At 31.7% G+C, this 17937-nt stretch overlaps 1 protein-coding gene across 4 annotated transcripts in view; it reads left to right on the top strand.

Annotated features, from left to right (window-relative positions):
• Positions 1-17790, top strand: part of LOC138123814 (G-protein coupled receptor dmsr-1-like) — a 29747-nt gene extending 11957 nt beyond the window's left edge. For 3 of the 4 annotated variants that reach the window (XM_069038632.1, XM_069038633.1, XM_069038631.1), the window contains exons 2-4: positions 9569-10165; positions 16648-17328; positions 17432-17790. In XM_069038632.1, coding sequence (XP_068894733.1) covers positions 9648-10165; positions 16648-17328; positions 17432-17465 — 1233 coding nt within the window. In that variant the 5' untranslated portion in view covers positions 9569-9647 and the 3' untranslated portion in view covers positions 17466-17790. The remainder of the gene's footprint in view (positions 1-9568; positions 10166-16647; positions 17329-17431) is intronic. The other variant, XM_069038634.1, reaches the window with a different exon arrangement.
• The last annotated feature ends 147 nt before the right edge of the window (positions 17791-17937 follow it).

Genomic DNA, 17937 nt, shown 5'->3' with positions numbered 1-17937 from the left:
CCAGAATACAATAGCAGTAAAACATGAGATGGGAATTATACCACTATTTTTTATTAAACATAAGAATACAAACTGGAAAAAATTCAAATATTTTCAAAATATTAAATCTTTGACGGATCTGTCACGCAAAATGTCAATTTTTTTTGTAGATAAAAACGAGAATTAATGAGCTTTCTCGAAGAGTTCCTTTAGAATAAATGGAACAAACAACAATTATTTGAATAGCAACATCTAACTTAAGTTCGTTTCCTGCTGCATTATTTAAACAAAATTTTGAAAGAAAAACTAAGATGCAATAATCGGAGCTAGAGTGCAATAATGATCGTTTATTTAAACCAAAATAATCGTACACATACGGCGCTGTAATTAGTCAGATTTCTTATGAAGGAAATAATCGAAGGTAAAATAACAAGACCTATAATATTTTTATCGGGTAGATTTTTCAATTTTACCAAAACTTTTTGCTTTGACAATTTTACGAGATGAATTTGGGCATTTTTATTCTTGTTACGCCCAAGAGTTTTAGCTCGAGGGTTTAACCTTTGAATAAAAATGCCCAAATATCAACGAGTAAAAGTGTCTAAAGCAAAAATGTTTAAGTGAAAATTAGGGAAATTTATCAGATATAAAAAAATTAGGTCGTGTTATTTTTGGCAAGATTAATTCCAGAGTACAAACTTTAACCTTAGAGAAATTATTTATTTATAATACAGTTATTAAAAACACAATTATTAAAAACAATTTGAGAATCTGACAGGAGTAGCATGCAATTTTAATCACTTTTGACAGATGACAGTGTAGTAGGACATTTTTGATTGGATGAAAGCAAGCGTTCTGATTGGCTGAACACGCACGTTTGATGTACATACGTGGGAATTAATCACTGATAATTTCATTATTATGAATAAAATTTTAAATTTACAGAATTGTATATTGTGCATAAAATTGTATTGTGGGAGGTGAGATATACAAGGACCTCATGAAACATTGTAAAGAAGAAAATGTAACAATTATTATCTTCACCACTGTTTTATTTTTTAATTTGCAAATGTTTGGTGCAAATATAAATCTTACACTGAAAAATATCAATTAAAATTAAATTAAAATATTAATCTCATTGCAATTGTAAATTGTAAATTGTAAATGTCCAATTACTCATATGAATAATTTAGATTTTACATGTTAAAAAAAACTTTTAAATGCTAAAAGTTAATCACGAGCTCAGTAAGAGAGCTTGAGCGAAAACTGAAATTTAATGTAAAATTGGGTGCTTATACTATATACAAAAAAAGTTTAAATCTGAATGTATAAATATGCTCATTTCTAATAGCATAAATAACGACGACGTAGATACTGAAGTAATTAACAACGTATTAGTCAATAAATCATTTATTGGTCAAAACTTCGCACCAAGACATTATTAACGTTTCAGTTAGGGCGTTTCACGGAGAAGACAAATTTAATAAAAAGTGTTTTTTTGCTAAATCAGTTTTGAGAAAAAAAAAATAAAGTTGGAAAAAATACATTTTATAACGAACAAAAACAAGTCAAAAACTCTGTTAGTAAGTACTTAAAATTATGTAATTAAATGTTCGAATTGCCATCCCCCAGCTTGTTGACAATAAGCAAGTTTATGAAGAAATTCCCCCTGTTTTAGTTTTATCTACTATCGTGTCAAAAATAAATTACTCCCTAGGATTTAGGTGTATTCGTTGATAGGTTGCCATAAATTTGGTTAGGTTGGCGACTATGTAATTTCTGGTGACAAACAAAAGATAACTCAAAGACAGCAAATTCCTTCTAACAGTTGCAAATAACTAATTGCTCGCTAAGTGATAGATGATTTTTTGTTTCACAATCAATTTTGGTTTGTGGCGGCATATTTAGTTGGACTCTCTCAATTCATGGCAAGGAGGTACCAACCTTAGGCATTGAAAATTACTTTTGAAAATTCTAGACGTGTTTCTGTTAAATGAGTCATTTTCGAAAACGTTTTGTAAAACAAATAATACATACGAATGAAATTAACAGTAACATTTGACTGTTTGATTTACCTACTTGATTTTTTGACTTGTTTTTGTTCGTTATAAAATTTATTTTTTCCAACTTTATTTTTTTTAAATTCGTAATAATCCGTATGAGGTTTTTATGTAAAGAAAAACTGGAAAAGTTGCCTGGAAAATTGGAAAATTCGGGAAAAACTGAAAGTGCTTTTTTGTGATATGCATAATTATTTTTTTTGTTTTGTTCGTTATAGTCGTGAAAAAGTTTTTTGGAAAAAAAAATCGGGACAATTACAAAGGAAAGTCGAAAAAGTCGGGCAAACTGCAAAAATTATAATTTTGTATGCATTCTCGATCATAACTGACGATAGGAACGACATACTAATTCTTTTTTTTGTTCGATATGCCCCGGGATGGAAATAACTCAATTGAATTTTTTTCAATAGAAAAAAAATCTGGAAGATTTGGAGAAAAATCGGGAAAAACTAAATTAAAATAATTCGGGGAAAATTGAAAGTGCTTTTTTGTCTGAACTCAAGACCATAACTCAGGATTCGAACGATGGCTATGCGTAATTCTTTTTTGATTTTGTTTGTTAGGGTTTTGGATAAGTTTTCGGGACAATTACAAAGGAAAGTCGGAAAATTCGGGCAAATTTCAAAAATTATAATTTTTGTATGCACTCTCGATCATAACTGACAATAGGAGCTACATATTTGCTTGATGCTTTTTTTTGTTTTTAATTAAAAAAAAAATCTGGAAGATTTGAAGAAAAATCCGGAAAAACGCAATTTAGTAAATTAAAATAAAATTACATTTGCTTTTACTTTTCTGTTGTTTCGCGAGCTGTCCAACAAATTTAGTAGTTTTACTTCTATTCCAATTAATTTGCCTACGTGTACAAATGTTATTTGACAGCTGATTGTGAAATTGGGAATCAAACCAATCGGATTGTTTACTTGAACATCGATCTTGCAATCGAAATCGAAATGTAAATATTGGGTGATTCAAAATAATTGTGGATAAATCTGGCAACTATGTACGAAAATTTATGTGGCAACTGTATGGGTAGGATAGAGTTGACATTTCTCATAGTCCCGCAATTTTGAAAGTTGTCAAATCAATGTGTAATGGAATTAATAGTTATTTATGCAACGAGTTTCTGTGTAAATTGGGCTTTTCTTATTGCCCGAGGGACAAGATTAAAACACCAGCGTAGCGAGGGTTTTTAAGGCCTCGAGGGCAATTCGAAAAGCCCAATTTACCCAGAAGCGAGTTGCATACAGAATTTTATTGTTTTAAACGACGTCCCTGAAGCTTCCAAATCTTTTTAAAATGGTTTCGCATTTGCTTTTGATAGTTTTGACAAATTTTTCAAGACCTGTCAGAAATGTAACGTTGAATGTGTTGTCTAGGGCAACGATTCATTATCTGCTCATTTTGTTTTAGGGCATTTAAGAGACAGTTTACAAAGGTGAAAAATGAGAATTTATGACAGTTGAAAACAATAATAGCTATTTATGCACCAAGGGCGTTACAACGATGATTACGCCCGGAGAACGATGAATCGATGATGATATCGTTCGATGGGCGTAATCATTCGGTGACGCCGTGGTGCATACAAGATTTTATTTTTCACTAAACGTGTTCTTAAAAAAAAAAAAAAAAATGGCATTTCTGCAATTTTGAATTGATGAGGGCGTTATGAATTCATTACGCCCGCTTATTCTTATTACGCCCGCTTATTCTTATTACGCCCTGTATTATTCCCCGGTTGTTATGGACATGTTTACATATTTCGTATCCTAGGAGTTATCATGCAATTATACTAAAGTGAAAAATAAAAAAATTAAAGGCAGGCTTATGAAATGTGATACAAATGTCAATTCTATCCCATTCACACAGTTGCCACATACATTTTCGTACATACTTAGTTCAATACTTATTCACAATCATTTTGAATCACCCAATAAAACTGCTTGAGATTCATTGTGATTTCAAATATAATAAAAAAAAATAAATCATTTGTTTGGACATGAAATTCTGACTTAATTAAATTGTGATTTAAATTCTGGAATAAAACCGCATGGTTCCAACTCGATCACATCCCAGGCACATCACACATTTCCAGCATTTCAGCAGTGTAAAATACTGCCGATAGAATTCATCTCCCATGTAAAATTCTTCATTTTTACTTTGTTTACACATTTCCAATAGCTTTTCACAAATTCACAATACGATCACAAACAAATTTAGGTATTGAAATTTGGACAAGACAACGTCTGTCGGGTTAGCTCTTCGCGATGTTATAATATTGGCTTACCCTCCGGAACGATCACTCTTCTTCTAATTTGGAAAGAATGATAAAGTTTGTCTAAACATAAGTGAATTTTATGGTTTTAACATCTATAGTACTTTATGAGGGATTTTAGGGTTGTTCACGACAAATCCATCACAACAGAATATTTAGCTACCCTGTCGTAAATTTTGCAACGCGTGCCTGTCTTTGTTAAACGAAAAGCTGCAGATTTGGTTATTGCCACTTTTACAACATCCCTCATAAACTACTTTAGTTGTTAAAACCATAAAATTCACTTATGTTTAGACAAACTATACCACGTAAACGTCAAATTCGCTTGTCAACTCTGTCAAAGCTGACAACCGGAAATGCGTTTAGATTACAGTGGTACCAATTGTATTTATGTTTCATGTACATAAAAGACATTTAATTCATTAGAATTGTAAGTAAGTTTCATTTAATAACCAAACGAAATTCAAACCGTATAAAATATAGCCACTACTATTGATCTCAATGAATTGAAGTTGGAAGGTTGATAAGGATTGATTATAGCTAATCAAAATGTTACAAAAAAAAAAAAAAAAAATCAAATCGGTGAAGCCGTTTTTGAGTTTTAGCGAGGCTAACGAACAGCGATTGTAGGTAATACGAAGTTCACCGGGTCAGCTAGTTCCAAATAAATATGTATCATAAAAGGTTGAATTGGCTGTGGTTTTTTGCCAAAGGGGAAAAAAGACCGGGTTTACTCCATACAATCAGGGAATAAACTTTACAACTTGCTCATTATATGTATATAGGTCGTGCAAAAAAACTTTTTTTACATCATCCCTGTCTTATTTTAATTCTTTTTATTTTCAATATCATGCACTTAAGCTTCTATAAAGCTACTAATAAATTTCAAGAATTTTGATCTAAAATGCCTTTTACTACAATATTAGCTGTAGATATCTCTTCAACTTCATTTTGCATTTTTTTTTCAAAATTACTTGTTAATTTGTAATTTCATTCTATGTGCCATTCGGGATCGGTATTTTACTTTAGCCTAAAGTATTGTTTTAAATTAATTAGTCTACTCTGGTAATATCTGGTAAATTAATTTCATTTGTTACATTGCCACCGTAATTTGAATCTACACTGTGATATTTAAATTTTCTTTTTGCCCTACCTCTCCCAAAAATTTCACCACAGATTAATTTGGTTAATCTATTCAAAATAAACAACCCTTTTGTATTATTACTTACAAAAGCACAGCTGCCTTCACAAGAGCCTTTGAAAGAATAATTAATTCGTTTTCCACCTAGAAATTTATTTACTGTGAAATTGGACATTACTATCAACATCGAGTAACAAACTTGATAACAATACGAGTACTCAAGAAAAGGCTCATACAATGAGAATACATGTATACATATTTAGAAACTCATTATCAGGAATTTTGTTATTTTATCTGCTTTGTTTACACAAATAACTAGCACAATTCAAATGATTTCTAAATAATAGTATATTACATTACGAGGCATGAAAGTGATACTTTGCAGACGAGGAGGCGTGTTGAAGAATACGAGGATGCGAAGCGTCCGAGTACTTCTTCAAGCCTCCGAGTCACGCATAGACACTTTCATGTTGCGTAATGTATTACAATTTTTCTGAAATCGCTTTTTAAAAATTTAAATTTCTATCTACAATTTGGTTACCTTCGGTTTCTTGTATCCAGGTTAACTCGCCGGTTAGCAGAATGCAATTTTGTTTCTAGTACAGTTTATTGTTGCTCCTGTAAAATTTTGCATTTTGGAGTTACGTGCTTTGCTAGTGTAGACGACGATATTCAGCTTTGCAAAATTTAATAATAGCACTAACTTTTGTTGTCCTAAATTTTAAAATATCGGGGGTAGATTCACGAAACTCAGATAATTTGCAAATCGTTAACGAAACGGCAAATACAATGCTTCAACATCAGTTGTCATGGATTTGAATTTGTAATGTTTTATCGAGCCTTACCGGGTTTCGTGAGTGACCAAGTCCCTCAGTCCACAAGAAATTCAGATCAACAGTGGGTGCTTTTGTAATCTCTCTGTTTCATTGTAAAAATTAAGCAGGACATGATTTCGACACTCAATTTTTTCAACGAAGCAATGCGGTCCAAATGGCTTTGTAAATTTATCTGAGAAATAAGGGTTATTTTTCTTTAAAATTCATTCTTATGGAATGGGCAGGTATAATTTTCTATTATTGTAGAAAGTATTATTAGTTTATGAAAAGTATTAATTCCTTACCGAATTCTGATCAGTATCAATATCGTTGGTTGGAATACAAAAAGTAATCATTATAACTTTTGGATGATGTTTACAAAATTATAATAATATCGGAAAACTCTAAAAGAGTTTGCGCATATTCCGTTTGCTTTAAAAAGAAATTTATCTTTCGACGCAAAATGTGCCTAATGTGACCATGAAACAGATTCGGTTTCAGATTTTTGACTTGAAACAAAAACAACATATGGTATGTATAACGAAACGACAACATTTATACATAGCCTAGGATGGCAAAATTGGCAAGTCCTGAGGATTAGACCCCCCACAGACTTATCTATAGGCTGTCGTGTTATGAAATCGGAAATAGTTATTTATTTAACGAGTTCGTGTGTAATTTTGGCTTTTTTTGGCACTCGTGGACCCTTAAAACTCTCGCTTCACTCGAGTTTTAAACTGGTCCACTCATGCCAAAAAAAGCCAAAATTACACAAGAACGAGTTGAATACAACGTTTTTTTGTTCGACGAGCCCCTTAAAGGCTCCAAATCGCTAAAAATCTTTAAAATTAGCTTGACGTTTCGTTTTGACAAGTTATCAAATTTATCAAAATCTGTTCACACAGGAGAAAATTCTCAAATTCTGACAGTGTCGAACAAAAAAATATTTTATTCGGAATCGTATTGTAATATGCACATTCCTAACCTTATACAGGGCGGAAAGTTAACCATTCCTTTTTATCTTTACTTCCCTGTCTTGGTCAGTAATAGGCCACTTTCCGCCCTGTTATGGCGTTTTTCCAGTGGCGTACACGAATTGTCGAAAAACGGTAGAAAGGAAATTGCATCAAATGAATTGTTTATTTGCTATAAATGTAATGATTCCGAATAAAATAGTATACAAACCTCGGTGGGAAGGTGTTTCCTTCCTGTCTCGAGCATTAGTTAACCTCGGCTACGCCTTGGTAAACTATCTTAGCTCTCGACAGGAATGAAACACTTTTCACCTCGGTATGTAATCTACTATTGCTGCTGCCAAGGACCCTTAAAACTCCAAAATATGTATAGTTCGGGAGGAAATTTCTAAATACATACAAGGTGATTCACGAAAAGTGTCTGAATTAGTGCCTTTATTCCTGCAACATAAATTACTCTCTCATAGAATACTTGGCTTTTTTCAATTTGAATAAAATTTTGCGATCATAGTAATGCGATTTCAGAAAAATGAAACAATAGTGTCATCAAATGTGTGAAAATAATTATATTTTTGTAAATAAATCAGACACTATTCGTGAATCCCCCTGTATATTGAAAACGACAGTTACTATATTCCAAGGCAATTTGTTTCTAATAACTTTTCTTGTACTGAAATAATTGCTCCAAATTCCGGTTTAATTTTACAGTTAAAATCACGTTCCTTCCAATATTTTTGTGATATACTCTCCAATAATACACGATTCCACTACCAAGTTTTAAAAGATTTTTTGACAAATAATGATACACTCATGTTCCAATTTTACACTAAATTTCAACTTTGATTCAAACTCACTTTCTGAGCTCGTACTACTGGTATCTAAAGTTATCATAATGATTATTAGAGGCATGTGTTCTCGCCTTACACATCAATACATCATTATCCTTGCCTGGAACATTGTCAATTTGTTTAGATAGATACGAAGAACCGAGGCAGTGTTAGATCAAACTTTTACCATGAACTTGAAATTATGCAAAATATAAAGAAACTTACATTTTAAACTTTAAATTGCCTATTTTGAACAACATCGATCCAAGCTTATTTCATAGAAGTTGTTAAGAATTCTCATTTGCTTGAACAAAGTTTCCAAACAATCGAATTTATTTTAACAGTTTTGCGTATCCCACAAAGATTAACACAAATAAGATTACTTGAGCAAATGAGCAGGTTAGATGGCAGGGTGAATGTTAAAAGATCACCGGTAAAATCCCTTTTCCGGATTTAATTAAACTTGCTGACTGTCTTAATCCTCTACTTAGGTTTCTAAGCTCTTACTAGTTATCATCTTTGCATATATTGTGACAAATTATGTGTGAAACGTGGGAACTCACACGCAAACTATTTATTTAAATCTATTGAAAAGTGGTGCAGAGAAAAAAGAATGGACTTTGTGCCTTCACACTTTCTTGATTTAAATCCAACAGAAAAAGTACAAAATAATTAAAGGAGATGAGAATGTTCCATGATTTCGGCTATAATAGGGATGTTATTTCACTTAAGTTAATTATTTTAGGTTTAATTTGGTAAAAATTTACATTTTCATTAAAAACATTTTTGAGGATTAACATTTGAGGACTGTTTGAGGCTTTCACTCGCACAACATAAAATTAAAACACTTTCATGTCCATGTCCTTTTGTTAAATTTTAGAAATACTTTTTTTGTCATATGATTAGAAACAATTGCCACATGTTCTTCTGGTATTCTCTGAGTCAGCGACATCAGCCGGAAGAAGATCAAAATTGAACAAATAGACAGATTCCTTGTAAATAATTCGCGTAAAAATGTATAAATAAAAGTTTTGAGTGAAGTTTACAGTACATCCGTTTCAGAATTGTTTATTCAAATTTTTATTTCTTGAATATCTGTAATGTTACTAATATTTATCGTTGCAAATAAACACAAAGTATATTTAGTTTTTTATTGATATGTATAATTTTGTAATTCGGTTCAGTTTCCTGCGCCTTATTCCGTTTGTCTTCGTAACGAAGATAAACCAAGTATTTTACTACTAATCACAAACAAAATACTCCCCGAAGGATTCATTAACAATTGAATTTATGAGGCGGACCAAACTTTGATCTAAATCTCACGCTCGAGGGTCTATCAGCTAAATAAATATTTATAAGTGTTCCGAAAATAAGCAACTTTTATAACTGCGAATAATACAATCCAAACTTCTTAATTTCCGTTTCTTTATAACATGTACATCATTTAAAAATTAAATTTAAAACGTTAGAGTATTAATACGTTGCCATTTTTTCCAGATATTTGCCGCAAGTACCGTCACGATGTACCGTAAATATAAAAATCAGCATCATTCGAGTTCAAACGATTGAAGTAAGAATGCCGATGTTTAACAATACCAAATTAAATAGAATAATCTCATCGTTCAGAGGCATTCTTCATAGCAAAAGGTACAATTTCACCAAAGAGGAATTTGAAAAATTGTTGAATCTGCTACAAATGGCAAACAATGTCACGAATGACAATAGTGATGTGGATTGTGGGTTCAAGGACATGTTGGAGACGTACGCTAATGATTATCATCCCTATTTGGCGATCGTCGTGTGCCTATTTGGCACGGTAGCCAACATTTTAAATATTGCCGTTCTAACACGAAAGGACATGGTTTGTGCTCCCATTAACCGAATATTAACAGCGTTGGCTATTGCTGATATGGTACTTATGATTGAATATATTCCCTACGCGTGTTACTACTACATGGTGGTGCCAACGAAAATGGATTTCCCTTATCCAGGGGGAGTCTACATGTTATTTCATGCACACATCACACAAATTCTTCATACGATATCCGTTTGTCTCACCCTCACATTAGCTATATGGAGATACTTAGCTATAGGGTAAGCTATTCGATGGACGCATCAGATTTATTTATTGTTTATTACTTTTATTTCTATTAAAATGTTTGTTAATTACAATGCGACATGCGATGAAAGATATTCCAACTTTATAAAACCAAAATATTTTCATAATACATGTAAAACTGCTCTTGCTCTTTACACTTATTTACAGTTGTAACATAAAGGTAGCACAAACATGGTTGCGAAGTTTGTTTTTCTGGGCTCAAATGTTATCATAAACTGACCAATGTATATTCACATCAGGTCAATTTGAATTCACTATAAACAGATTACAAAAATACCAACAACATTAAAACGAATATGTAATTGACAAAATATAGTAGTAACAAAATAACAAGTACGCATTTATTGTAATAAGTTTCAATTTAATGATCTAATTTTAGATTAATTAAGTTTAATACGCTCATAAAAGAAGGTATAAATCTTTCAAATACAAATAAAGTAAAGATCTGTCTTGAATCAAATCTAGGTACGGTTCTCTTCACTCACGTTTATAAACTAGCAACTCTATTTCCTTAAAGAAATTTACGAATAATTTGTTAGATTTTTATGGATTTAACTTTAAAAACCTGTGAATATGAAAAACATAAGTCTATAAAGGAGGTAAAATATTATTATCCACTGAATTTTACGAATTACATTCTAAACTGTCATTATTAAATCACCATAATAAATAATAGTATTAAAGTCGAAAGGACTTCCTGGCTATCAATTTGTGCAGAAGAGTTATTTAAACAACGTGTATAAAGCACCACTTTTTTTAGGAGGAAGTTTACACACACGTGTAGCGAATGTAATCCCACGATAACTAGTAGAGCAAAAAAAAACTTGAAATATTTGGACCAATTTGAAATTAAATCGCTATAAAGTTAGCTCCATCACACAAATTTAATTGAAAACAGTTGATCATGCTCAATCATAGAATAGTACCTAATTGTAGATTGTGCCTACCGAGTTTCAGAATTTTTGGACAATTATTAAATGCGTAATCGCAAAAATGGTAAGTGTTAGGCCACCCGGTACATAAAATATCCTATTAATAATACTGGTCTCAATAATCTCAATATGTGCATAGGGGGTGACATTGAAAGTTGTGCAGATATTTTAACCAGTGGTAGAACTCCACAATAGGTATATCCTGTTCAGGTTGGATTGAACATCAGTGGTGCAAATCACACACATTTGGCATTAACTTTCATATGAGTTGTCATAGTAACAGGTCAGGTCATTTTGCACCACTGATGTTCATTCCAACGTGAACAGATATGAACAATTGATTCAATAATGTTTTATACAAATGTTGATGTTTTTCGAGAAAAGGTGCTAAAAAACTTTAACGATAAAAATCAAACCGAACCTCGAATGACAGAATAACTTGACATTTTAGATTGGTCGTAGGTCAAAACTGCCCGGCAAATTTAAAATTTTTCAACGGTTCCCAAACAAACTGATTCCTTTGATTTCCTTTAAATCATTAACATTTGTATAAGGCAATTTGGGTTATTTTGCTTTCTTTTAACACGTACTATCTCAGGTTAAAATATATGCACAATTTTTAAAATCAGTCTGTATAAATATGTATGTATTATATCTAAATATTATTAGGTCATTAAAATAATTTTATCTGTCCCAAAAGAACCAAAAATAATGTAGGTACATATTTTTTATAATTATCCAAGATATTTTCTAAATTTGGTAAAGTTTGTCCAGCGAGAGATTGGTTGACATAAACATCAGTAGGTAAATTCTACGCAGAGAAAGTAGTATCTAGCGCACGTAAAATTTGAAATATATCCTTCAAGCAGTAACATTTTTGCCCTGCAATTATGCCCTAGTTAATGTATTCTTGTGCATTTTGTAGTGTTGGGTTAATTTAATACAATTTAAAATCTCCCAATCTCTCTCTGGACGAAGTATACTCCATTTGCAGATTTTAATTAAATTTTGTCCACAAACTTTTTGAATAAGCTTTTTCGATCTATAGTCATGTCAATTTTTTTTCACATATTATGTAAACTAGGCAACAATGAATAGGGAATTTTTCCTTTTTTGAATTTTTTATAAATACAGTTTAAAATTTGTAATAAAACGTGTTAGAAATATATTAATACACACATTAAATATAATGTTTCAAGTACCTGTAACATTTTTAATTTATCGTGTTTAAGAATACGTAGGAGGATTGGGGCAATTATTTTGCTTTCCAAGAAAAATTGTGGAATTCCCTATTCATTTTTGCCTAGTTTATTTATCTGAAATGAAATTAATTTCAAATTGAAGGTGCTACTTTCGTTTTCTATTTTGAGCGGTATATTACAAGAACAGTTATTGTTAAGTTAATTAATATTACGATTATGTGATATTCTATTCAGAATCTAATTTTTATCATTTCAGTCTAATAAGTGTAACATCTCCTCCTCAAGTTCATATGTTGCTGATAAAAATGTTCTAGCATTAATTAAATTATGTAGGTATCTGACAGATACTGTACTCGTAGATACTGTACAAAAAACGACTTTATTCATTGGAATTTTTGAATACCTACTTCTTTTCTGTCACCGCGGTTAACCAGATGAAAAATGTTGTGTTATTTATCTATAACATTTTCCGATGTATGTAATATACTCGTAACTTCCTTCCAAATTCAAATTCAAACCAACTGCACTGCAAATAAGAAACATATTTTGCACTTCGATTTTTCACATTTTGGGATTTTCATCCATAATTTTCAGCAAAATAGACAATATGTGAACAGTGTGAATAAGAGAGTATAAATGGTTATTTATTGTATAAGTGTTTTAGATAGCATTTTATCCACGCAAGAATGAGTGCGAACGCATGAGCGTTTAATATTCTTTAAGAGAATAAAATACGACTAAAACACGAATGCAATATAACGTTTTATCCACAATCACAAGCCCAAATTATTATTTGAAATATCACAAAGAATGTCCCTTCTGAAACTCGGTGAAACTCAGAACGCGAGGTGCTGGTTGCTAAGGTTATTTGTTGTTTATTTGTTCGTAGTAGTTTATTCCACTAGTGCACTAGTGGATAAAATGCTAGTTAATATTGTTCATAATAGTGGATAATAGTATATTAAAGAACGAGTTATATAAGGGCTGCTTTGGCGCACGAGTCCCAGGTGTAGAAAACGATCCGTAGGGGAGTATTCTATGGGACGAGTGCGCCAATGCCCTTATAAAACGAGTTTTTTATGTTATTTTTTAGAATTTTGAATTAATTGGTAATTCAAGGTAACGGATGCAACTATATCTGCAACAGATGTTAAAAAGTGGAGTTTGAACATTAATATGTATTGGAAGTTTTTTGGTGTAAATGACAATAATATACCTACTGAAATATTGATAAAAATTTTCTTAGAGATCTATTAAACTACGAATCTTTAATAGATAGCCATAAAAGACTCCAAATTGAATACAATAATAGACCTATTAGAGACGCAAATTCTAAAAAAGTCGTTTTAAAATGTGATTGTGGATAAATGTCATTTATTTCAAGTACCATTTTGATCATTTCAAAGGGTTATATTGGAATTGCATTTATTTGTATGTGCCTACCCTCGATTAAAAAATATAATGTATTCTGTTGCGTTCAGAACAAAACATAATTTGAAAATCCCATGTAGTGAAAAGTCGCTATCATTTTCACTACTACATATTATGTCAGCGGAATATCTTCATAATAAACTGTTTTAGAATTTAGATGCAGGTACATACCTAAATAACATAAGCTCATTTGAAAGTCCACGCAAAATGGTGACATCTGAAAGGAAGTAATTAACCTAATTCACACAGGAATATAAATTCGACGGATATTTTAGTATGAATAACTTTTGCCAATTAATTTTAATAATTAGATTATCCACTTCTATTTATATCCTACAAATCGCGTCATAACTTTTACTTGAAACTGAATATTGATATTTCAAATGACTTAATTTATTTTGTAAATTCATGCAACATTACTTTTTCTTACCAAATTTCTAATAACAATGTTATATAAAAAGTCGAAGTTGAGTCGAATTCAGAATGTTTATTTTTTCATACACCTTCTTTATAAATATTTTTATAATTTAAAACTTGAAATATTTTGGGTTTTATAAATAAAATCTCTGTCGATCTAGACGTTTCGGAAACGTAAAACATAAATTATTATTTTTTCTCTGAATAGACATCATTACTTAATATATTATGACACAGGGACAATGCGTGTTTTCGAGATTTTATAAACGCAAAGCTAACGAAGAATCTTTTGGTAAATATTCAAGAATCAGATCCAAAAACTCATAATAATCAAACATCAAACAGTTTTATTTTAGATTTTTACAGGATCACTCGTTCGAAAATAAATGATGTGCATTTTATCTGTCTTCGATAAATCAAGTTGAAGCGAAAATCTTTTGAAATTTTGTTATTCTTGTTGCTTAAATGACGAACAGGATAAATTTATCTTGTTTTATTTTCACAAACGATTAATTATGACACTTTGAGAAATAAGAGGAAGATTGCTTACTTGTAAATTTTCTCACAAATGTATCAATAGATCATAGATCGGTTTTTTACTTAAATCACCTTAAATAACTGCAAAGATTTCGAATTTTCCCTCAAAACGTCTTTCAGTGATTGTTTCACATCATCTTTATTAAATATTTATACAGGGTGTTAGGGAATGGTCTCCCAAGAATTTCAGGGTGAATTTGTGAAGAAAAAAATGGTCGAAAACCTTGATACCATTTTTTCCTAACATGAATGGTTTTCTCAAAAATAAAAATTTTAAATGGTGCCCCACTGTTAGGGAGCTTTTGCACCATTTTATTGTTGTGACAATATAATTCATGTATCACGTAATCATGAATGATCCAATGAAAACGCGTAAAATCCTTAGTTGCATGGCTACCACAGCGATAATAAAAAGCAAAATATTTATTATCTTATTTACTTTCGTCGTTACGTTTTTTGATTGAAATAAATTTGTCAGTTTGACAAATAAATGAATAATTTTGTATTTCATTCATTATATTGTCTCATCGAATATAACGCGTGGTATGATTAATCATCGATGATATTAAATTCGTGAAATTGAAGCAGGACATTTCACTCGTCCTTCGGACTCGTGAAATCTCCAGCTCAATTTCACTCATAATATTATCGATAATAATAATCATACCACTAGTTATATCGCGCGTTCAAATGAAATCCTGGGCTGGGAAGGCGTTGGAAACCGTCAATTGTTGTGCTTTTCTAAAGCGTAGATTAATTGGAGCATGTTGACAGCTAGCCTAAAATTTAGAGCCAACAAATTTTTCTTTTTTTTTTCTTTCTTTGCAATGTTTTACATCAAAAATAGAATAACGTAACGATAACTATTCTCGAAGCAAATATCTAAGGGCACCCTTTGCTGAAAACAAACATGTTCAATTATGTCATATATTCATATATTATACAACGAGAGGATTGAAAATTCTCGATTATACGAGACGTGTTGCCCGGAAACATCACGAGATCGTAGATCGAGTGGTGTTTCCGGCAACACGTCGAGTAATCGAGAATTTTCCATCCTCGAGTTGTATACGGGTAGACTATATCATGAATAAAATAAATAAATAAATAAACAGGTTCCTGAAACCGACTGGGCGCATTCAGTAGCAGAGCGATTTAATGTGACGTTAGTGTGACGGCTAGCGCAAAAATTTTTGTAAGTTAAGGCGGCGAGCGAAAATACAAAGGTTGGTATATTCGAATATACAAAGGTTCGTATATTCGAAATCGCCCTGGTTACTACAATAATCGCTGTAATACATGGTAACTAAAGAAAATCAAAGATTCTTATTGGTTTATAAAGTAATGAATGATATAGTCAAAATAATTATCTACATTCACCACAACCTTGAGGTAAGTCTCCTTTTATTGTTGCAAAGAACTGAAGTTATTTCTGCAGCTTTATTATACCACATCTCGATCAACCTTTAAAGGGATTTGAAATCGAGCACTAACCACCAACTTATAATAAATGTTCAAAATATCCTCTGTTTGCCCTAATATAAGTATTAGCGTACCTTCGGACAGCAGCAGTGGAATTTCCACTACACAAAATGGATATCTGCATACCTACTCCTCGATATACGGGCATTGTAAACGATTGTAATCTTTTGCAGGCGACGGATAAAAAATAGATCATGTCAAAGTGTAGACTTCCAACCGTTACCAAGCAATCATTTTTAAATCGAAACATATAGAATTTTTTCGCAATATTTCAGCAGCCCCAAAACAGCAGGGAACAATTTTATTTTCAGAAAACGGTTCAATTTATCCAAAAATGGTATAAAGGTGTTCGACCACATTTTCTCTGATAAACTCGCCCCGAAATTCTTGGGAGACCATTCCCTAACATCCTGTATTATTAATTCTCTTAAATTATCTTTTTTTGTTTTGTTTCAGGTATCCAGAGAAGAATACTATTCTCTGTTCTGAAAGTCGTTGTACTTTGGCTATAGGAATAAGTTACTTGCTACCCGTTATTTTGTGTGCCCCCGCGTACTTTACAATAACATTGAGTGAACAAAAAATCAGAGAAGACAACCAAACATTTATTCTTTATCACACCGATTTAAATGAGATGTTCAAGAACGACAAGACTTTACTGAAGATAAATTTTTGGATTTATGCCGTCTTCCTCAAGCTGTTGCCGTGTTGTATCTTGACAGTTATCAGCTGTTGGTTGATTTACACCTTGTTCAAAGCCAAAAAGCGGCACAAAGCTCTGCGCAGTTACGACTGTGTTCCACTGAGAGAAAACAAAGAGACCAAAAAGAAAGCTTCAAAGGCCGAACGACGTGCCGATCGAACAACAAAAATGTTGTTGGCCGTCTTGTTCCTTTTTCTGATCACAGAATTTCCGCAAGGAATTTTCGGACTTTTTATTGGCATCCAGGGAAAAGATTTGTTTTTGGGATGCTACCAAATGTACGGTGAGGTGATGGATATTTTGGCATTAATTAACGGAGCGATCAACTTCATTTTGTACTGTTGCATGAACCGAATGTTCAGGTCCACGTTTGGAAAGTTGTTTAAACACAAAATTTTAGCTCCGTGGGCGCCCGCATCAGAAATACACACTTCGTACGTATGAGATAGTGATAGAGTTAAAATTGAAAACAATAATGTGACATTCCTTCAGAAAACAGTTATATTTTTCTATTATAATTTTTTTGTTGGGTTTCAGGACGAGAAATGGAACAAACACTACAGAGTTGTGAACATTTTTTGTATTCGTGAATTTATCTAATTTCAAGCAATTTAGCCAGACCCAGACATTAGGTACAGTTCAGAAGATTAACTCCTGGAAACTGCTTTCCGGCTTTCGCTTAGTAGAATATGCTTTTTTTCGCCATGTTCATGTCTATTAAAAGTTTTACTACGTCATCGTATGTTAACAGAGAATTTGTTATTACAAAAGAGTACATTTTACTTAGCTGAGTTCCGATTATTTTCAACTTCAAATCAGGTTGTATTTTTCTTTCAGTGTAAATTGTAATAGTTACTGTGAAATAGATGAAAAATAAAATGCTTTAATACGTGCTATATTATTCTCTTTTCTTTTAACACAAAAAAAACAAACCCAAATATTTAAACGACGGTACTTAATATGTAATACCTAGCATTCGTAACAGATTTTTTTTTGTCAATCACATTAAAATGTGCAATTTACCGAGAAAATATAATTGATTT

This window comes from Tenebrio molitor, chromosome 2, assembly GCF_963966145.1.
Source record: "Tenebrio molitor chromosome 2, icTenMoli1.1, whole genome shotgun sequence".
NCBI classification, from domain to species: domain Eukaryota; kingdom Metazoa; phylum Arthropoda; class Insecta; order Coleoptera; family Tenebrionidae; genus Tenebrio; species Tenebrio molitor.
This window is presented reverse-complemented; position numbering and strand designations above follow the sequence as displayed.